At 42.4% G+C, this 22,838-nt stretch overlaps 2 protein-coding genes across 2 annotated transcripts; both read left to right on the top strand.

The window, feature by feature from the left end:
• Positions 1-7,119: 7,119 nt before the first annotated feature.
• LOC115815514 (tripartite motif-containing protein 16-like) lies at positions 7,120-10,837 on the top strand. Its single transcript, XM_030778468.1, has 6 exons — positions 7,120-7,707; positions 8,072-8,167; positions 8,344-8,577; positions 8,699-8,858; positions 9,295-9,354; positions 10,296-10,837. Exons 1-6 carry the CDS (start codon positions 7,120-7,122, stop codon positions 10,835-10,837), a joined length of 1,680 nt encoding a protein of 559 aa, XP_030634328.1.
• Positions 10,838-14,622: 3,785 nt separating this feature from the next.
• On the top strand, positions 14,623-20,649 carry LOC115815513 (tripartite motif-containing protein 16-like). Its single transcript, XM_030778467.1, has 6 exons — positions 14,623-15,219; positions 15,952-16,047; positions 19,215-19,412; positions 19,538-19,697; positions 19,904-19,963; positions 20,114-20,649. The coding sequence occupies exons 1-6, from the start codon at positions 14,623-14,625 to the stop codon at positions 20,647-20,649; spliced, it is 1,647 nt and encodes a 548-aa protein (XP_030634327.1).
• The last annotated feature ends 2,189 nt before the right edge of the window (positions 20,650-22,838 follow it).

Below are 22,838 nucleotides of genomic sequence, written 5' to 3'. Positions count from 1 at the left end.
CTGTCTAAAGAATTTTACTGTTACGATTGTGAACTGGTTCTCAGGGGAAGTACATCGTCACTTGAATATGATGTCAGCTGACGGAGTCTTGTTCGAAATCTCAAACATCGTTATGTCCTCTGTGCGGCTAATTGCTCGTGGTGTGAATATGATGTCTAAAAATCAGGGTCAGGAGGTGGACACATCTGAGCAGCTGCTCCAAAATGTTATTAATATCATGGGGTCTCCTTATGACGATCACCTGGTGGGCAATGGACAGAAAAATCTAATGGATGGGGGAGGAGGCCAAGACTACATGAAGGGAGGGGAAGGAGAGGATATCTATGTCATAAATGAAAGAAACAATTCAAATGTGCACATTGACAATAATTCCACTGATGGCTCAACAGACATGCTGATAATAGATGCAAAGTTTTGTGACTTCAAAGCTAAAGTAGATGGTGATAATCTTGTTCTGATGCCTTTTGCTAATAATACATCTCAAGTGACCCTTTTAAACTGGTTTCTCTCTGAAGCTCACAGGCACTTGCTTATGGTCACAAAGGATTTCATCACTTTCACTGGCTCTGAGGACAAGGAAGCCTGCATGCAGAATAACCCATTCACATGCCTCATTAGTCAAAGTATAGACTATAGCAAGTCCAGTGTTCCCATTGAGGTAGATCTCGAAAAGGATGCACGTTTTCACGAAGTCACAGAAATTCGTGGCTCAAATTTCAATGACATTATTCGAGGGAACTCTAAACCCAATACAATCATGTCAGGACGAGGAGATGATTTTCTGCAGGGAAGAGGAGGGGCAGATTGGTATGTTGTAACTCCAGGTCATGGTGTGAAAATCATCAACAATCACTCCCCCGATATGGAAACTGATGTGCTTTTTTTGCAAGAAAGATATCATTTCATTGATTGCAAATGCAAAGACCTGGACATGTCTCTGTTCGTAAACAACACAGAGGTAGTCCTCTTACAGGAGTGGTTTGCTTCGAAAAACTCACAGCACCTTCAGGTTCAGTCAAAGGATGGAGTTACTTTTAAACTCACAACCAAAACCGAAACATGTATTGCCAAAGATCACTTAATGATTCCCCATACAGTAGATTTCAGAAACAGAGAAGGAAATGAAATGCAAAGGAATATGAATATGACCGTTAGAGAGTTTTTATCTGTGGTGGAGATGTACGGCTCCAGTGGTTTTGATTGCATGATTGGAAATGCCAATAATAACATATTAGATCCTTTTACTGGAGGAGCCAAAATGGAAGGTGGACCAGGAGAAGACATATACATAGTGAAATCTGGATATGGTACCAACCTCCACATCGATAACACTGCTGAGGATGAAAAGCAGGACACAGTTCATTTTGAAGCAGACTTTTTCAGTGGCGACATTACAGTGACCTCTGACGGGGACGATGTCCTGGTCAGTGCAAATGAAAGAAATCAGGAAATACGGATCAGACTGCTAAATTATAAGACAAGCCAAAGACACCAGCATCTCAGTTTCCGAACTTCTGATGGAGTGGATTTTTGGGTGAGGTGTCCAATCAAGAAAGACAAAAAGAGTGACCAGAAGCCCTGGATCGAGGCCTACAAAGTGACCGTGCAGGAGAAACTGGCAGACTGTCACATAGATCTTAGTTCTCATTCAAACCTCTCTAGTGTTCACACTGTAAAAGGTTGTCCTCATTACTCCAACCACATTGAGGGTAACGACGCTGAAAATGTTCTCTTTGGCGGCACAAAGGATTATGCCATAGACGGGGGGGCTGGGCATGACACTTTAATAGGTGGGAAGGGAAATGATGTCTTAATTGGGGGGAGTGGTGATGACGCCCTCTATGGAGAGGAGGGGAATGACACAATGTTGGGGGGCTCAGGTGCTGACGCCTTCATTCCAGGCCCAGGGGCAGATCTGGTGGACGGGGGCTCGGGGAGAGACACTGTGCTCTACTCAGGAGATCACGAAAAGGGCAAAGGCGTTTACGTGAACTTGCTGAGCGGGGAATGTCTTCAGGCCGACGCCGAAGGGGACGCGTTGAAGGACGTTGAAAACGTGATTGGAACCATCTTCTCGGACATCCTGGTCTCCGGATATGAGCCTGCTCTTCTCAAGGGTTCTGACGGCAATGACATTCTCGTATCTGTCACGGGAGGTGACTATTTGATTGGAGGAGAAGGAAGTGATATTTATATGATGGTCTCCCACCGCGGTGTTACCGTCATTGACAACTGTGCTGAGGACAACTCTGCCGACGTTCTGTACCTGCCTTCTGTATCAAAGACCTCAGTGGACTGTAAAGAGATGGACAATGACCTGTCTCTCACCTTTAGTGGTCCTGACGATGCTTCGGTTGAAGTGAACCTGAAAGGTTGGGTGAAAAACAGTGACGAATGTCGCCATCTAATGCTGATCCTCAGGGAGGGTAAATTCTCTGTCGAAGAATTGAGAGCTTGAATAAATGGATACAGTTGTATACTTACTTCTGCATTCAAATGAAGTGTTTGTAACCTGTGCACAGCAATAAAACCAGTATGTTACTAGTATGTGTAACACACACAGTGTCTGTGTTCTTCTCTTTGTGGCACAGTGATGCTGAAAACTCATACCATCGCTCAGCTGCTCCAGATTCACCCAGGGAGGCAAAAAAAAAAGAAAAAAATAACTATAGCATGTTCATACAGCACAGAGACTCCATCACACTCCTCCTGAAATCCTCTTTGAGGTATACTCATGAGTGGTTCATGATGTCATGTGTGAAGATTCCCTCTTTAAATTCTTGCTGTTTTTTTAATGAATTTAATGGGATGACAAAAGACACTTGGGAAAACCTATAATGTGATGATAATTTTCTTCAGATTCACACTGAATTGCATATTGCACATATTAATGTTACAACAAAGATTCTTCTAGTTTCAGTTCTCCTCACAGTAATGAACTAGTAGTAAAGGTTGGTGGTGGATTGATGTCATGTGACCAGCAGAGGGAGACAAAACTCTGATCTCCACATTATGTCTGTGACTTATTTCACCCCAATCCCACACACCCATTAAACACTGTCTGAGGTTCATTTGTATGAGATGAACAGTTGAGAAGCACAGTTTAGAAACAAACAAACAAAAAAAGTTTTGTAATAATGTTCAGGAAAAGCATGAAATAGCTTTTGGACAACTAATATAATAAATGTAAGATTTTCTGCTCCTTGTCCCCACGATGAAGCACATGTGGTGTAGATGTCCTTAACCCTGTGTTGAACCATCAAGTGTGAATTTCAGAATTTGTGAATTTCATCTACAAGACTGTGAAATGACACACATTTTCTAAAAAAAAAAGACTGTGAAACGGTGATGGATTGAATCTCACACCGAGACCAGGGTGTATCAAAGACGCGCAGTGCTTTTGCGTCAGAAACTGGACGCTATCACATTCTGATCGGAATGTGGCTTTCGACGTGTTAGTAGCTGCATTTCTGACATGCTGTGCATTCCAAAGTACTAAAGGATGTTTGTTTATTTGCAGAGATGTCATCTGCGTCTTTTAGTAGTAGGAGATGTTATCAAAATGTCCGATCGAAGATCTCTGCGCACAGTGCGCAGTAATATTACTTTGGTTAAAGTGAATGAATCGTTCCAGTTGAGCGTTGGGAACTCGCAGACTTTGCCACTGAGCTCATCCGAGGTAAATGAACATGAGATAAATGTTCCAGAGGTACGTGTTCAACTGAATCAGAGATACATACAGACTAATCTTATCAGTGCTTTTAAATCTAATGTAGAAAGATAAAACAGTTCATCATTGTCATTATGCTAGATAGTACTAATCTCCCTCATATCTCAGGCCACTAATCCAAACTCTAATCCGAACACTAATCCAAACACTAATCCAAACACTACCCCACACTTATAACACTTAAGTGCTCAGTTTACCACACATATGTGAGGAGTTTTCATACACAAGCCAAAGACCTGCCGTATGTATGAGCTTATTCTCTGATCCTCTCAAAGTCCAGTACAAAGTCCCTGACTGGGAGCTGTGGGTATTCAGCTGTGTCAGTGTTTCATCTTGCTTTGAACAGTCTCACTAACTTTCATGTGAGAGACAGACAGGTTTAGGGTTACAGCCTCACTAATTTCCATGTGAGAGACAGACAGGTTTAGGGTTACAGCCGAACATAACTGGAGTTACAGGAAATAAAGACATTAGACTGCATTCTTATGACTTAAAGAAAGAGAACTGTACAGTGCTAAAACTCAACACTGTAATCATGGTTTAATTGAGAAAGTATTTTTAATAAATAGAGCAAACAGCCTGGGATATAAAGATTCAGCCAAACAAACATGGCCTTGCATTCAGTCATACAATGCCACGAGGCAATAACAGACAGCCTACAACACAGGCTATCGGTCAACAAAAACAGTCAACAAAAACAGGCTATCAGTCAGCAAAAGCAGGCTGCTGGGTGTGTGGTGATTGTCTGTTACATGACACCTGATCCCAGAGTAATAAATAAAATGGATAGCACAGAGGATAAAAACTCTACCATGTGATTTCAGTTTCAAACCTTATTTCTATTTATTTATTTGCATGGGCTTTGTGATGTCTCTTAACCACAGGTTCATCACTGAGGGTTTCTTTGTCGATGGTGTTGCTATGACACCGGCCCTGAGAATCAGAATCAGAATCAGAATCAGATTTATTGGCAGAGTATGTTAACACACACAAGGAATTTGGTTCCGGCCGACGGTATCTCTGTAGTACAACAGGCAATATACAGACAATGTACATGTTATTTACAGACCAGAGTCCACAATATACAAGCCATACACTGACTATATGAGACATCAATATACATAAAGTGGGTGTGGAAGTGCAAACAACAGTAATGTGCGTCTCATATGTGGGTAGTGCAAACTACAGCAATGTGCATTAAGTAACTGAATGTAACTGAACAATGGTAATGTGCATATGTATGTGGGTAGTGCAAATGAAGCAAAACACAACAAGACCAGACAAAAGAAGTCATGTGCATCCCATATGGGAATGGAAGTATGATTCTTGTACAGTAGGTAAGAAGTGAGTGAGTGAGTGAGTGAGAGAGAGTGAGTGAGAGAGTGAGTGAGTGAATGAGAGAATGTGTGAGTGAGTGAGTGAGTGAGTGAGTGAGTGAGTGAATGAGAGAATGTGTGAGTGAGTGAGTGAGTGAGTGAGTGAGTGAGTGAGTGAGTGAGTGAGAGAGTGAGTGAGTGAATGAGAGAATGTGTGAGTGAGTGAGTGAGTGAGTGAGTGAGTGAGTGAGTGAGTGAGTGAGTGAGTGAGTGAGCGAGTGTGTCTGTAGGATTGAGTCTGAGTCTAAGTGTGTGAGTGTGACTGTGTGTGTGTGAGTACATGTGTAAGTATGAACTTGTGTGTGAATTTAGTCTGTTTCTTCAGCCTACAAGCCAAGACCTACTACAAGAATGAATGTTTGTTTTGCACAACAATGAAGGAAACAGAACAACACCAGCAACAACAACAGAAAACGAAAACTGTCGCATTGGTTGCTATGGGAGCTCAGCCAAAGAGAATGACAGAGGAATGTTGTTCTTTTCAGCAGTTTGCTTATTCCACCTTTATAAAGGGCAGTGGTAAACAGAGCATAGTACTGAGAACAAAGCCTGTTTCTGGTAAGGGTAAAAACACAAAGGCAGGAAAACGCACAACTATTAACACGCAAACGCAGAGCATGCTGGGAGGAGCCCTGTTATAATACACGGTGGATGTGTTATCATATACGATGGTATCTTGGATGCTATTTTCATAGATTACCACACTTATCATTGTTTATTTTATCACAAGAAACTAACAATATTGTTTTACTGCTCCACCCAATTCTCACCAAAAAATGTGCCAATGTAATGAAATGTGCCAGTATTATGGGGATATGATGTATATGATTTATACCCGAGATCAGTCACCATGGAAACAATCTGGTTGGGCCATTCATGACAACATACCACCACTTTACCAGTTTACGCATATCCAGTTTCCACAGCGAACAGATTCTTGTCAAATGTCTTCTGTGGAGACAACTCCATCGTTTAGGCAGAGTGGAATGGTGGACTTAAGAATGGTGTAATGATTTAATAAATTTAAGAGAAATTCTGATATGAAGTAAACCTAGAGGCTGTTTTAGATTACATACTGTTTCTTTTTCTGGGAACTTCTGTCTTCTGTCTTACATGAACCCGGACTGCATCCTTAGACTTACTTACTGCCTCCCCTAAACTGACATCTGCTATGGCCACTAAAACTTTATTAGTGTCGGTCAAGCAAACCTCATGCACTGTTCTGGCTAAATTAAATTCACAAAATTTGAACTGATTGTGTTATTTCTCCTGCTTCTGAAGCCACGTCACCCCCATAAGAGTCACAGCGTTAAGAACCAAAGGAAGACGACCGGAATGTTCTGGATCTGTTACATTCCTTCTGTGAGAACTGCCTGGGTAAATGGGCTACTTGCATTAACTAAAAGAACACACAAGAGAACAGCACTGGCTAGGAAGTTGTTTAGACAGTTCTTTGTGACACACTTCAGTAACTTACTGCTACACTCCAAACAATGACTTGGTTTTTTTTTTGTGTGTTTTTTTCCTTAGTGAACTGATCTGACCTCAGCTTAGTTCTTTGGGTTTTTTTAATTGTTTTATGATGTCATGATGTTATGATAGAAGTGTATTTGCATTAAACGTCTTTGATTTGAGGTGATGTCAGAAATAGAGTTAAAGATATAGATCAGAAAGATTCATCTTCAAAATGGAATGGAATTTCCTTTGAACCAGTTTAAAATGCAGATCATCTGTCTCTGTCCTCCTCTGTCTCTCTGTCTCTCTGCCTCAATAGTGGATATTTATGTGTCTACTTCTCTTTGCTTTTCATAACTAAATGAATACATTTTACATTGAAATATGTATGACTCATCTTTCTGAGACAAACCTGTTCTACACACTCTCAAAACAATCCCATCGTCCCCTCCCACTGCCAGGACTAAAGGAGATAGACGGATCAGACTGTCTGCTTTGCACATTCGAAGTCATGTGTTTGCTGTAGGAGGATGTATTTGTGTGGTCGTATTTAACAAAATGGCAGAGACAAGTATTTCTGTGTGTGAGGACCAGTTTATCTGTCCTGTGTGTGTGGACACTCTTAAGGATCCTGTCACTATCCTCTGTGGACACAATTATTGTCTGGACTGTATTAAGGGCTACTGGGATCGAGATGATCAGAGGGGAGTCTACAGCTGCCCCCAGTGCAGAGAGAACTTCAGTATAAGACCAGTTCTGCGTAAAAACACCGTGCTGGCTGAATTAGTGGCAAAACTGAACAGGACAGGGCGGCAAGCTACTCCTGCTGTGCGTTCAGCAGAACCCGAGGACGCGGTTTGTGATTCCTGTATCGGAAAGAAAGAGAAAGCTGTCAAGACCTGCCTGACGTGCCTGGCGTCGTACTGTGAGACTCACGTCCAGCCTCACTTCGAATCCCCGGCCTTCCGGAAACATACGCTCGTCAAAGCCACCACTCAACTGAAGGACCAGATTTGCTCCACTCACAACAAAGCGATAGAGCTTTGGTGTCAAACTGACCAGAAATTCATGTGTTATATATGTATGGTGGACGAACACAATGGCCATAAAATAGTATCGGTCGCAGCAGAGAGGGCCGAGAGACAGGTATGTGTAAAAAGCAGCTGCATCGTTTTGGCAGTTGGAGAGTTTTGTCTTTTGGTGAAAAGAGGTCTAACTCGCTCAGATTAGTGTTGCCAGGACAGTCCACAGTGATGTTTCCTGTCATTATTAGGTGATTAAATAAACTGGACACCAGCGGGACACTGGTCACACACGCAGGATACTGTTATATCACTGAGTACAGCACTTAACCCAAAGAATGGCTCTAGGGCGCCACACTGTGGCCAAACCTGTGATATCCGATCAGACATTTTTCCTCACATCAGCATGTTCAGTGTTTGTGTTCACCCAGTCTTAAAATTAGACAACAGAGTTAAATATTTTCATATTGTATTATATTCACTCACAGAAAGAGCTGGGGGACACTAAGAGGAGAGCCCAACAGAGAATCCAAGAGAGAGAGAAAAAGCTACAGGAGCTGAGACAGGCTGTGGCCTCCGTCAGGGTGAGTGTGGAGCAAAGGAGAGGATGACAGGCTGCCTAGGTGAGAGCTGAGTGAAATGTGTGATTGTGATCAACCCCCCTCTCTCTCTCTCTCTCTCTCTCTCTCTGTGTGCGTGTGTGTCTGTGTGTGTGTGTGTGTGTGTGTGTGTGTGTGTGTGTGTGTTTGTCTCCTAACAGCGCTCTGCACAGGCAGCAGTGGAGGACAGTGAGAGGATCTTTACTGAGATGATCCGCTCCATTGAGAGAAGGCGCCGTGAGGTGACACGGCTGATCAGAGATCAGGAGAAGAGTGAATTGAATGACACTGAGGGTGTACTGAAACGACTGGAGCGGGAGATTGCTGATCTGAGGAGGAGAGACACTGAACTGGAGCAGCTTTCACAGACAGAGGATCACATCCATTTCCTCCAGGTAACGGTGGAGGACAAAGTTCTCTATTAAATTACAGTATTTGCCTTCTACTCAGTTAAAATGTGTCTCTAGATATAAAATGAATGTGTGTGTGTGTGTGTGTGTGTGTGTGGGGGTGTAGAATTTTCCATCTCTCTGTGCCCTGCCAGGATCTGAAGACTTACTCAGTGTCTATGTCAGTCCACACGTCTCATTTGAGGATGTAGGACAATCTGTCTCTCAGCTGAAAGAGCGACTGGAGGATTTTTGTAAGGAGGAGCTTGACAGGCTCTCCTACAAAGGTTGGGGATTTAGAGATATTGGACATGAAATATAATACAGTCCATTTACTTTAATTTTGAACACGTTAATAATCAGTCCTTTCATTTTTTACAGCTGTAAACATCAATATCACTCATCATCCGGCAACCAAATCCAGAAAAGAGCCCCTTCGACGTGAGTCACATACACACTCACGTATAAGACCATTCTGAGAGGGTTTGAAAGAGATTTTTTTTTCTTATCTAAAACCTCAATCTACTGGTAAGATGAAGGCTGACAGAAGACCGAGCATTACTGTACTTTTTTTGGAGGACAAAGAGAACACTAAACTTAAAGTCTGAAGCTTTCTCTGAGGGTGAAGAACTTGCGTGTACTGAAAAGATGCGTGTACTGAAACCTCATGTAATGTCAGCTCTAGTTTGAATAGATGATGAATCTGTCCTTTTCTTCTCACAGAGACAAGCATCACGGCCATCGCTCCTCCTGAACCCAAGATGAGGGAGGACTTTTTACAATGTGAGTCCTTCATGTGTGAACGTTTTCAGAAAGAAATAGAGAGACAGAGAAAGAGAGAAGGCCAGAGTGAGAGAGAACTTAGAGACAGAGTCAGGACGAGAGGGACGAGAGAGAAAGGAGGGAGGAAGGGGAAAAAGTCGAGAGAGAGAGTGAGAGAGGGTAGGGAAAGAGAAAGAGAGAGGGAGAGAGAGAGAAAAAAAGAGAGAGAGAGAGTAAGATGGAGTGAGGGAGTGAGAGAGAGAGAGAGAGAGAGAGAGAGAGGGAGAGAAAGAGGAAGAAAAAGAGAGAGGGAGAGGGAGAGGGAGAGAGAAATAGAGAGAGAGAGGGAGTGAGGGAGAGAAAGAGAAAGAGAGAGGGAGAGAGAAATAGAGAGAGAGAGGGACAGGGAGTGAGAGAGAGAGAGAGAGAGAGACAGAGACAGAGAGAGAGAGAGAGGGAGTGAGGGAGTGAGAGACAGAGAGAGGGAGTGAGGGAGTGAGAGAGAGAGAGACAGTGAGAGAGAGAGAGAGGGAGTGAGAGAGAGAGAGAGAGAGAGAGAGAGAGAGGGAGTGAGGGAGTGAGAGAGAGAGACAGTGAGAGAGAGAGAGACAGAGAGAGAGAGAGAGAGAGAGAGAGAGAGGGAGTGAGGGAGTGAGAGAGAGAGACAGTGAGAGAGAGAGAGACAGAGAGAGAGAGAGAGAGAGAGAGACAGAGAGAGAGAGGTGGTGTGCGATTGCTGAAAAATGAAATGAGAATCATAAAAAGAACATGATGAAAAACTCATAAAGCTGGTAAGTGAAGCTGACATCTAAGTTTTAATGTTGCATTCATGTCTCCATGGCTTTTGAAATCAGCAGTTGAAGATTTCACTTTTAATCATTTCCACTGCTTGTGATTATTGAACAGTAATTTCATTAGAATAAATCTAATCTTCTTCCATTCTTTCTCTTCAACTCCACCAGATTCCTGTGACCTGACGCTGGATCCCAACACAGTCAATAAATTCCTCAGCCTGTCTGCAGGGAACCGAGTGGTCACATGCGGCAGCACAGCCCAGTCATATCCTGATCATCCGGAGAGATTTGACTACTATCTGGCTGTGCTGTGTAGAGAGAGTGTGTCTGCACGCTGTTACTGGGAGGTTGAGTGGAGTGGAAAGTGGAAGGGTGAGGAGGATGGGGTGTATGTGGCGGTGTCGTATAAAGGCTTGGGTAGGAAGGGAGGGGGTAATGAATGTAGGTTTGGATATAACGATAAGTCCTGGACCCTGGTCCGCTGCCTCTCCAGCTATTCGGTCATACACGATAATATGAAGACTAAACTCCCCACCGTGCCCAGTTCCTCCAGAATAGGAGTGTATGTGGACTACAGGGCGGGAACTCTGTCCTTCTACGATGTCTCTAACACAATGACCCTCCTCCACAGAGTCCAAACCAAATTCACTGAGCCCCTCTACCCTGGGTTTGGGGTCAATGTAGGGTTACAACTGCGGTTATGCCACTGACCAAAATGGATGAAAAACAAAACTACAATCTAGACATGAACATAGTTTCAGATGATTGTGTGGTACAAGCACGACAGGCACGATATAGTTAATTATGGATGGAGGTGGTAGTGAAGGAGTGCTGTGATTGTAGCTGAGATTACTCTAATGATCATCCTCTGATTCTTCTCTACATGTTTTCTGGTCAGATCTCTGAAGAAATCAATGGGGTTTCCTTTGGTTTGTCTCATGTTTCCTTTTTTTTCCTCCTTTGCAGAAAACTGATTATTGAGAGACCTGATAACTGAGTACCTAGATGGGATTTTATAATAGACGTAGTACCTAGATGGGATCAAAACAAAACAAAACAGTGTATTTATCAAGTGGTTAAATTGGGTTCTGTGTTTGAATGGCTACTTGGGGGTAGAAAACAAAAGTATTGTGATGTGTGATGTGGTGTGTTGTGTGACCTGTCCCAATGAATATTCATCTCTACTTTAATCACTTCAGTAACTCACACAAACATATACACGCTCAATATCCTACGAATGCTTACCATGCTCTCTTGGTATTTTTACTCTTGTATACTGTTAGATGAATATAACTAATATAGTTAATACATATGCTTTTGGGATTACACTTCCTGTTTTAGTCTCTGTGCTCTCCGCTCTGAATATTTCCTTTGGTGTGTTTGCAGAGTTCTCTCTGCAGAGTAACGTCTGACCCTAACCCGAACCCTAACCCTAACCTTCAGAGCCTTCAAATCCTGAAGAAAGGCTTTTCAGAGGCTGTGCGCAAACTGGAGCTAGAGAGGGCAAAATGGACCTATTTTACTTTTAGACTTAGCATGTCCATACACACGCGATATTTCTGACCAGCATACTTTGAGCTGAACTTGACCGATACTAATAATTTTTTGTTCTTTTCAATCTTACCTTACAGGAGTGTAACCATGGTGATAAGCAATATGCTAGTGGCTACTGTAACCAAGGTGAAGGGTGAAATGTATTTGCCTGTAGGACATTGTGTCTCTGTATTCGCAGATTTTCTCTGTGTCAGTAATAAAATGACAAAAAAAAAAAAAAAAGCGCCATTCCTTTGTTTCCTCTCTGAGACCTGCTGAGTGTCCTCTCAAGAATAAGACCCGCGACAGCAGTGCTTTACAACATTCATTATGAACATGCACACCCTGTTTGAACACTAACGAGTTACTGGCCTGTTCTATCTTTTATTCAGTGTGTGTTTGTGTGTATATTGTTTGTGTGTGTGTGTGTGTGTGTGTGAGATTAGAGTATTAGAGATGGTGTTGGATTCTCGACTGTGTCCTGTTCTCTGGATTTCTGTGTCTGCTTGTTCGATTGGAGATGAATCTGGGGGGAGAAATTCATGCACTGAACCTGACCTTGCCATTTTCTTTCAAATCCAAGCTTTGGTTTCTATGTAACGTACAAAACTTTACAGATTATAATAAAATGCAAGTGCGGCCTGTATTGTCAAGGACCCAGAGTAGGCCAACAGAAAATTTTTAACAGTTCTCATGAAACTCACGTTGTCATTGTACTTTCCTGATTCTTATCTGTGCTTTGAGTCTCAGAGGAGCAGCGTGCTTTGAACCAGTACTAGCCTCTCTCTGAGTTTCTAATGATCACCTTTAATTTCCTCCCTTTACACGTATGAATGCATCACACTGTTTCAACTTTATTTATTTATATATCTGGAAATATCATCGATCAAAGATCATTGGCAGGTTTTTAAATTAGCATGTGGTTGATGCTAAGACTCATATAACGTTCCGTGTTCCTGGTCTATGTTCTTCGCCTCGCCCACAGATTCTTATGTACCCATTTATTTTTAAACTACTGAGCTATTATTGTATCAAACATCATGTCAGCAGATGTGGAAAATCTCTTGCAGCAGCTCATGTTAAGCCCGGTTAGAACAAATTTCAAGAGCTGCAGGTGGTTTACCATGAAACCTCACTCTGGGCTGTTTTCATGCAGCTGAAAGATCTTACAGAGATAAAGTTGCACGACAGCTAACAAAAGACTCAGTACTTTTTTCAAACGTTCATTCACGTGTTGCCACATGTGTTGTACATTATAAATATGTATTGACTGTATTGAAAAAAAAAAACGTATTGGTTAACCCATAACATTGCCTTGATGATCTGCATTGAAATTAGTGTTGCATTACCTAGACAAGAATGTGACGTAAAGATTAACCATAGTATTCCAGGTTGGTTTGATACTGCAAGTAATCTTGTAGGTGCTGGATTTTTCCTGCTGGATTAAATGGATACTAATACATGTGAGGCATTTTTAGCGAAAGGTTCATTGTCTGCGTTAGGTTGCTGTTTCTTGCTCAAAATGGAAACATTCATTTACTAAAATAAAACAAATTTACATTTGACTGACTGCTGTTAACATGACCTGGTTCACATCTCAATTTTGTATGAAATACTATTTTTGTAAGACTTTAGACTTATCCATAAATGAAAGAGTTTTTTTTATAACAGGACAAACTCAGAGAAATTCAGAGAGAAAACGGGTAAGCTTTGGTAAGCTCTGCATTTGATTTCATTCACAGTACAACATTAGTGGTTTGTGGGGGCCTTTCACTAAACGGGAAATTGAATCAACTGCTAAAAGCTGTAAATAAAGTACTTTATACTGTTGAGCTTGTAAACAAGGCATTTTGTCACGTGGAGACATTTGTCATATCCAGAGCTTTTCAGTCTTAACTTACCTCACACAAGGGACCAGTTGTGTAAGGGGCAGTGTTTGAGTAACTTGTCTGAGAGCAAATATGATCCCTCCTTCTGGGATTGTGAAGGTTAGTCACTGGGTGTACGGTCCTTCAATCTGCATTAAAAAGACAGTCTAGCTAAATTTAAGAAATAAAACCAAGATATGGAGTTAAAAACCCTAGTCAAAATATTTTTTCTCTGCCTTTTTCTTTTTTCCTTTATTTCAGCTAGTTTTACAGTGGGGGGCCTTATAAAGAGGTGGAAACTGACTCATTCTCTTTCCTCTGGCTTGCAGTCACTCTCACAACTGTCTTGCATGTTGCAGTTGCATGCTGCATAACCTCAGCATAACCCTGACCTGGTTTTAAAAGGTTTGCAGTATGAAAGCATGTATGAAAGCACAGGGGCAAACCTGCTGGCACCCTCCCAATTATGACTGTTTTTTTCCATACTCAACAACAGTGGGCTTGGGACTGAAAGGTTGCTGGTTCGATTCCCAGGACAGGCAGGAAAACAACCACGGCTGAAGCAACCTTGGGCAAGGCACTTAACCCCCAACTGCCCCCCCCTCCCCCCCGGGCGCAGGTTCATTGCCCACTCCTGTGCCAAGTACGCGTGTGTGTACTCACTACTGGTGTGTAAGGATGGGTTAAATGGAAAGGGCAAATTCACTGCTCACTGTTAACAGTGCGTGTGTGCAGTCACGGAGATTTAATCTTTTTTTTTTTTTCTTTTTTTTTTTTAAAGAGAACATATAAAATGGGACGAAGCATGTTCTGTGAGGGCCCCCATGACGTAGAATAAATCTTTGAGGAATGTTTTTCTTTTTCTTTTTTTTTTCAATTTTCTTTATATTGTTTCACATTGTGATCTCCTATATTCTGTGACAGTAAATTTGTCACTTCCTGAACTTTCAACGTGATGCTTTTGCAGGTTTTCATGCACAGCCAGGAAACCACCTGCGCTTTCCGTTGCAGAGACAGAACTGAACGGGCTTCCTGTATGCTGGGAGTTTAATCGCGTGTTCAAAACTGTGCAGATGTGTGATTTGAATAATAAAATGGCAGAGGCAAGTATTTCGGTGTGTAAGGACCAGTTCATGTGCCCAGTCTGTCTGGATCTCTTTAAGGATCCCGTGACTATTCCCTGTGGACACAGTTACTGTATGGGTTGTATTAGGGGCTACTGGGGGCAGGATGATCAGAAGGGAGTCTACAGCTGCCCCCAGTGCAGACAGAACATCCGTCAAAGACCTGTCCTGCGTAAAAACACCATACTGGCTGAGGTGATGGAGAAACTGAAGAGGACAAGACTCCAAGGAGCTGCTGTTCCTCCTGATGACTATTCAAATGCACCTGGAGTTGTGGAGTGTGATTTTTGTACCAGGAATAAAGAAAAAGCCGTCAAGACCTGTCTGACATGTCTGGCTTCATTCTGTCAGATTCACCTCCAGCCTCACTATGAGTCTTCTGCCCTCCAGAAACACACGCTGGTCAAAGCCTCCACACGACTACAGGACAAGATTTGCTCCCGTCACAACAAACTAATAGAGCTTTGGTGTCAAACTGACCAACAGTTCATGTGTTATCTGTGTATGGTGGATGAACACAGAGGCCATAAAACAATATCAGTGGCAGCAGAGAGGACTGACAGAGAGGTATGTACAGGGACTTCTCTTACGGCTCAATGATAATGTGTGTGTGTGTGTGTGTGTGTGAATGTGTAACTGTCATCAGTTAACTGTTCTCTGCATTTACAGTTACATTATATCCAGATTTGATTAAAAAATGTTGTTTTTTTTCTTTTCATAAATGAAGTTCACAAATGTTACCTCAGTCTTGTTCATTTTCTTTTTCTTTCACTAAATGAGTAACTATAGGTTTGAAAATATGGGTATGAACTTTGAATAGCCTACACTGACCCTAAGGACTTGTTAACATCAAATGACAGAGGTCTCCTCTACTGTCACACTGAGGTGGGACCAGTAGATCTGTGGCTGGTTTTCTACTTGTTTGGCTGTGTATCCTCTCCATAAAGTGATCATATGTACTGACTGTTGCTCATCAGAATTCATCAGAGGTCCGACTTGCCATAACTGGAGTTGACAATTCAGTGGTTACTTTGAATGAAATGCCTAAATTTAACATCCTCTTTTCTTTAAAGCTTCTTCTTAAGTTATAAATCAGGGCCAGGACTCTGCCTAAAGATTTCAGCTGTCCTGAAAGCAAATGAATTAGGTGACAAACAGTCAATGATAAGTTCTGAGCAGAGGAAGTAATTACTTGCATGCTATTTAGATTGACATTCATGTAAGTCTCAGCCTTGGTGATTGTTTGCACCCACTCTCAGAGAAGACAGTGACGATGTATTATACTGTATTCACACACAGAAACAGCTGGGAGAGGTAAAGAAAAAAACCCAGCAGAGAATCCAGGAGAGAGAGAAGGAGCTGCAGGAGCTGAGGCAGACTGTGGAGTCTCTGAGGGTGAGTGTTGAACAGAGGAGAAGACAAGAGCTGGCTGCTGGAGGAGTACCAGGTGACCATGTGGCTTGGCCTGGTAAAAGCTGTGCTTCTGTGTCTCGCACTTCTGTCTATGGTATGTGTTAAAAAGTCGCCATGTCTGTTCACGTACACCGATGGGAGCTAGAATCCCGAAGAGACAATTCGATCACAGTGTTGGAACTATATACTTTCTCAACGTTACCTGCAGAAGTACTGGCCATAAACAACATATGCGGCTACCCGACCTCCTGGAGGCATAAACCGGGTAGGAGAGGGCGGCGTGCCGGTGTTCTCTCCAGGTTCAGGAGGCACCTGTACCGGGCACCACCACCGGCACTGCTGCTGTCTAATGTCAGGTCTCTCAGAAGTAAAATAGACAGACTCCAAACCTACAAGGACTGCTTAGCCATCTGCCCGACCGACCTGGTCAGACTTGGTTAGGCCGACCTGGTCAGACTTGGTTAGGCCACACTGTGCCAGATCAAGCCGTAACCCCACCTGGATTCTCACTCCACAGCGCCGACAGGTCAGTCAAGCTGTCCATGAAAACCAAAGGCGGTGGTATTTGTTTTATGGTTAATCGAGGCTGGTGTACCCATACTGCAATGTTAAGTACGTCCTACTCCCCTCGCCTAGAACACATCAGTGTTAAATACAGACCATCTCACCTTCCCAGAGAGTTCGCTTCGGTTGTTATGGTCGGTGTTTACATCCCTCTGACGGCTAATGCAAACAAAGCAATCAGTGAATTAGCCACCTACATCTCCTCTGTGGAAAACTCTAACCCCCGACGCATCAATCATTGGTATCATGCCCCAGCAGAGGATCCAACGCACTCGCCCACTGCTATGTTACAATTAGCGAAGCTTATTGTTCATTCCTGAAGCCTCCGCCATGACCGTGCCATGCTGCTCCTCATTCTGAAATACAGACAGAAACTTAAGTCCACCAATGCAACATCCAGATCTATCAAGTACTGGACTACTGAAGCAATTGAAACTCTGAGAGGCTGTTTAGAGGGCACTGATTGGGAGTTTTATTCAGTGCAGGTGCTGACAGCCTCGACGAACTCTACTACTGACACTGTGACGTCATATATCAATTTTTACGTGGAACTGTGGATCCCCACCAAAACAGCGAAACCCCACAGCAATAATGGACCCTGGTTCACCAAAGACATTCAACTTCTACACAAGAAAAAGAACGTTGCTTTCATCAGTGGAGACAGGGAACAATAGGCGCTTTTGCACCGGAGGAACTTTTCCATAGTTATTAGAACTGCTGGAGAAAGTACCCCCTTTTTTGCGTGTTTGCACCGCAGGAAAATAGAATGATCATAGTTCTTAGAACACTGTTTTTAGGGGCTTTTTCAGCTTCTACTTCAGGGTAGGTGCTTTCGCAGCACAATAGGAACCTTGTGATGTAGATGCACAGCCATTGGTCCAGACGTAGGTATACGAAGATTGCAACTGCCATTTTTAAAAATCCGTGTAAAATATAAAGTCCTAAAACATCTTACATTTAGTTTTTGATATTCTAAAATTGTCTTAAAATGTCTGGAATCGTAGGAGGGGAGGCATGTTAAGTTTTTATGTTTTATTTTGCCAGTATTTTATATCCCCCAACAATGATCATTTCTTAAACGTCCAGTGTATATTTGTATGTTAGGTAGCGTACACTCCACTTCGGTAGGTGCTTGTGTGTCCGCTTGTGTGGCTGTGATCCGCATTTTAAACTAGAAGAAGAACGTGTTTATCCAGCTTACGACTGGAGGGCTGTAGGATGGGACTCTGCGAGCAAGCGTCAGACACAAGCGTTATGCTAGCACCTGAAAAGCACCATGGCCATCGAGTTGTTCACTGCTACTGTGCTGTTAAATGCAAGGGGACATTTTTTTCCCATTGGACTGGATCTATCGCCATACAATTTTATTTTTGTTAATGAGAAGGCAGTTAAGGTTATTTAATGCGCACTCAATATTTCTGTTATTCAAATTCAGTAAAACTCAGTAATAGTGTATACCATAGTTGTGTATACCCTAATTTGTCGATTTATTTCGCTGCAGTAATGATATTATTTCTTTTCCTTTTAGAGCTATCTAAACGATCTTAAAGTCATTAAATTTGTACTTTAAATGTGCAGCTACCCTGGTTAGCCGTGTAAACAACAGCTGTTAGCGTGACGTTGCTATACCACCATCGGCTTGCTTACGTCACTTCAGTGTACCTACTGGTGGTGCGAATACAAATAGAAAAAAAGCCCTAGAACGTATGTAGTTCTGGGGAAGCTCCCCAAGGGATAGTTCCTATCGAATGAAACCCTAGAACTGTTCGGTCCGAAAGCACCTAATACACTACTGCCAAATATGAGCTAAGGTCTGCAAGCAGGACAGCCAAGTGAAAAATGGAACAGATTGCATCTAATGACACAAGAACTATCTGGAAAAAACTGAAGGAGCGGACCAATGACAAGAAAAGCACTCCCAAACACCTGACATCAACACTGACCCCTCAGACAAACTCAGTGGGTGTTTGAACAATGTTTAAACAGTCTCCTGTCCCACCTGACCCTCCCACCAAGCCCCTTCCATTCTACATTCAGGAGGAGGAGGTGAGGGCCACGTTCAGGAAAATGAACGAGAGGAAAGCAGCAGGCCTGGACAGTCCAACTCTACTCAACCACGGTGCAGCTCGACTGGCTTCAATGAGAATTCTGCTGTGAATGTGAATTGTCCTGTGTCAATCTTGTAAATATTATCTGTGAATATTGTTTTTGAATTTTGTCTTGTGGCATCTGCGAATATTGTCTGCTGTGCTAGTCGTTGTTTCCGATGTCTAATGTGATGTCGAATGTCTAATGTGATGTTGATATCTGCCTATGTTTGATGTTATTGACACTGGGGAATTGTGATTACCCACCATGCTGTAAAGAAAGCAAATTCCACCAACCTCGGTTGTGTGGTCATTAAAAATGATTCTGATTCTGATTTGAGGGCTAGGTCAGGGCTCTCCTCCAGTCAGCCAGTGAGGAGTCCACTGCTGGGCTACTGTCCAGTCACAGTGTAGGGAACAGACTGGCTGAGTAAGAGCTGAGTGAAGTGTGTGATTGTAATGGACCCACCTCCTCTGTGTGTGTGTGTGTCCTAACAGCGCTCTGCACAGGCAGCAGTGGAGGACAGCGAGAGGATCTTTACTGAGCTGATCTGCTCCATCGAGAGAAGGCGCCGTGAGGTGACACAGCTGATCAGAGATCAGGAGAAGAATGAACTGAGTCAGGCTGAAAGACTCCTGGGGCAGCTGGAGCAGGAGGTTGCTGATTTGAGGAGGAGATATGCTGAGCAGGAGCAGGTTTTTAAATATTTTCTCTCTTTCTCTCCAAATAATGCATCTTAATGCCTCAGTGTGTTTTATGCAGCTTTATCTCTATCCATAAGTACATACTGTAAAGTGTGTGTGTTTTTTTGTGTGTGTAGAATTTCTCATCTTTATCAGGCACCCCTGGATCTGATGACTTACCCAGCATCACTTTTAGTCCACACCTTTCTTTTGAGGATATAGGACAATCTGTCGCTCAGCTGAGAGAACAAATGGAACAGTTGTGTGTCGAAGAGTTTGGAAGACTTTACAGTAAAGGTTGGGGGTTTCAGGTTTTTCATTCAATATTTGAGCAGTTTAATAACATTCTCAACTGTTTAATGACATCCTGAACTGTTTAATGACATTCTGAACTGTTTAATAACATTCTGAAGTGTTTAATAACATTCTGAACAGTTTAATAACATTCTGAACAGTTTAATAACATGCTGAACTGTTTAGTAATAAGTCTTTTGCTTTTATAGTGTCAAACATCAAGATCCTTCCTCCTCTTGAACCAAAGACAAGAGAAATGTTCTTACAATGTGAGTTCTCTTTCTTCCACACACAATTCTCATAAATTATTAATGATAAAAATCCTAGCATGACTATTGTATATTGTATTTTGTTAATGTGTTAGTAGGTCTTGACAGTGATTCTTTTATATTTCCAATTTCAAACCTGACTTCCACCAGATTCCTGTGGACTCACACTGGATCCCAACACTGCACATCAGTACCTCTGTCTGTCTGAAGGGAACAGAGTGGCTATAAACTGTAACAAAACCCAGTCTTATCCTGATCATCCAGAGAGATTTGATGGATGGCTTCAAGTGTTGTGTAAAGAGAGTGTGTCTGCATGCTGTTACTGGGAGACTGAGTGGAGTGGAGACATTGGGGTTTATATTGCAGTGTCATATAAAGGCATCATCAGGAAAGGAGGACGCAATGAGAGTCTGTTTGGATATAATGATCAGTCCTGGAGTTTGATCTGCTCTCCTTCCAGTTACTCGTTCTGGCACAATAATAAAGAGACTAAACTTTCCGCAGTCCCCAGTTCCTCCAGAATAGGAGTGTATGTGGACCACAGGGCAGGAAACTTGTCCTTCTACAGCGTCTCTGACACAATGACCCTCCTCCACAGAGTCCAGACCACATTCACTCAGCCCCTCTATCCTGGGTTTTTCGTCTGTAGGAGATCAAATCTGAGGTTATGCCACCTTCCAAACTGAACATGAAGAGAATCACAACATCAGAAAATTGTATTATATATTTGAAATGACAAATAATATCTCATTGCTGAGGATAGAGGTTCTTTTGAAGCATTCATGTGAGTTTCCTGAGATCATCCAGTCCAGTTGTCATCTTGTTTCTTTCGTCTGTATAAACTGTCTGCAGAACTGGTCCTTGGTGTCGAAATTATAAGCAAGAAAAAAACCTACCTCAGTTATCTTAGTTTTTGGATTGATGAAGACTTGAAGAAATTCAAGCATGCAGCCTAGAGACTAAAGGCTTCAAATTTTGTGAGGAGATGAGAGAACTGGCTGAGAGGATTTACATATAATTCTGTTTCTCAAATGTTTCCATTAAGAAGAATTTAGAATAAGCGCATTCATGTTACAGAGGAATATCATACATGTCAGTTACTGAAGACAAAGATTTCAAAAGGTGTTTTGCTGTTTTTTGTTTTTTCCACTATATTCCTCTTTAAGTTCAGAGCTTGTGCTAGGATACCAAGAATGTGACTTAGGTGCCAAATTGTTGCATATTCTAGAGATAACTCTTTCATCTTATTGTATATAATGTTTGTCTTGATGAGCACAGTTATTACTGTACATCTACCAAATACATTTGGCTTGTCAAGAAACACTGAATCAATGATTCCTACAATAACCTTTGAATTTTTGACATTAAAGTTTTATTTTTTACTTGTACTTAGTTTCGTTTCGAGATGCTTATTCCGACAGAAAGCTGTTCTCTTTACATGGTTTTTATGCTGCAATTCTGAGAACGACCCTGGAAAATGTTACACAACATATAGAGCAACCAGCTATTTCGTGAAGCTGCAGTGGCCCTGCTCTACTGTAGTTTACTCTGTCTGTGCAGGCTCTGTGATGTACGTGCATAGAACCAAGGGGTGGGACTGTGTTTACGTGCTTTCCCAGCATCTCACACGACCACAACTCTTTCAGAAGTCGATAGCACCTCCCATCCTACAAAACCAAAATAAGATTCTCGTTTTCTTGGGGTTTTTGGTTTTGACACTTTTTACACTGCATAATTGACTTTAAAAGTAAGATGGCAACATTTCACCTGTATTATAGATTGCAAAGAGAGGGGCTTCCTACTCATTCCTCCTCAATGTCAGACACAAACAACCCGAGTGTCGACACCAGGGTATAAATAAAACGTTCGTCAAACCCATCGGTTTTAGGATGACATGGGATTTGATGCAGATCAGGGATCCCAAGCTGTTGGTGGAGTTGGATCAAGAGTGTGGAAATGAAACAAATTTGTTTTCATGGGCCCTTGCAAGAGACAGGATGACATGTTCAGTGATGGTTTCATCACTGTTCTCCTATGTGTTGTTGAACAGGGGGACTACAGTTCATTCAAATCTACCACTTATCACTTGTAAGGTATAATATATAGGGGTGGGATTTACATCAACTTCACATGACCCCTCCACAGCACTGTGCTTTTTATGCGGTGAGCTGCTAACAGCGCCATGAAGCTGTCATCTTCAACGGTATCTCCGGACTAAACACCCATGTGAGATCGGGAACTCACTGGAGTTTTTCAGAAGAAAAGAGAAGATGAAAAAGGCCACAAGCACCAGCACAAGCACTTGAAGCTGTTTCTTTACTTTTGGCTAAAGCTAAAAAGTCATTTTGCCTAGCGGAGGAACTGATCATTCCCGGTGCAGCTGTGCTCGCTGAGATCATGGTGGATAAAACAGCAGCAGACAAGATCAAAACTGTACTGCTGTAAAATGACACTGCTTCACGTAGAGTTGACCAGATGGGGACTGATATTGTTGAGTGACCGCCACCTGTACGTGTTTTCCTGGGACTGTCCTTTTTTTTTAATAGTCAGTCCCGGAAAATTTACTTTCTCTCTCCCGTGGACACTTAATGTTCCGGTTTTCAATTGGCTAGATCACTTTTTACCGTTACTGTTTAATGAACTATTTAGGTTTTGTCTGTATGTCCAGCCTCTTGACATATGCATCGTTTTCCCACTTGTGCGCACTATCATTGGCTCTGGTGGGATGTGATGTGACTGGCCCATCAGCCTTGGCTGCTTTCTACTGCTACCCTGTTTTCTTCCTGGCGAGGGCGTAGGTTTGGCTTGAAAGTTGATAGGGACACATGGGTGGAGTGGAATGTGTAGGACGTAGGTAAACCAGAGGTTATAATAT

Source organism: Chanos chanos, chromosome 6 (genome assembly GCF_902362185.1).
Source record: "Chanos chanos chromosome 6, fChaCha1.1, whole genome shotgun sequence".
NCBI classification, from domain to species: domain Eukaryota; kingdom Metazoa; phylum Chordata; class Actinopteri; order Gonorynchiformes; family Chanidae; genus Chanos; species Chanos chanos.
This window is presented reverse-complemented; position numbering and strand designations above follow the sequence as displayed.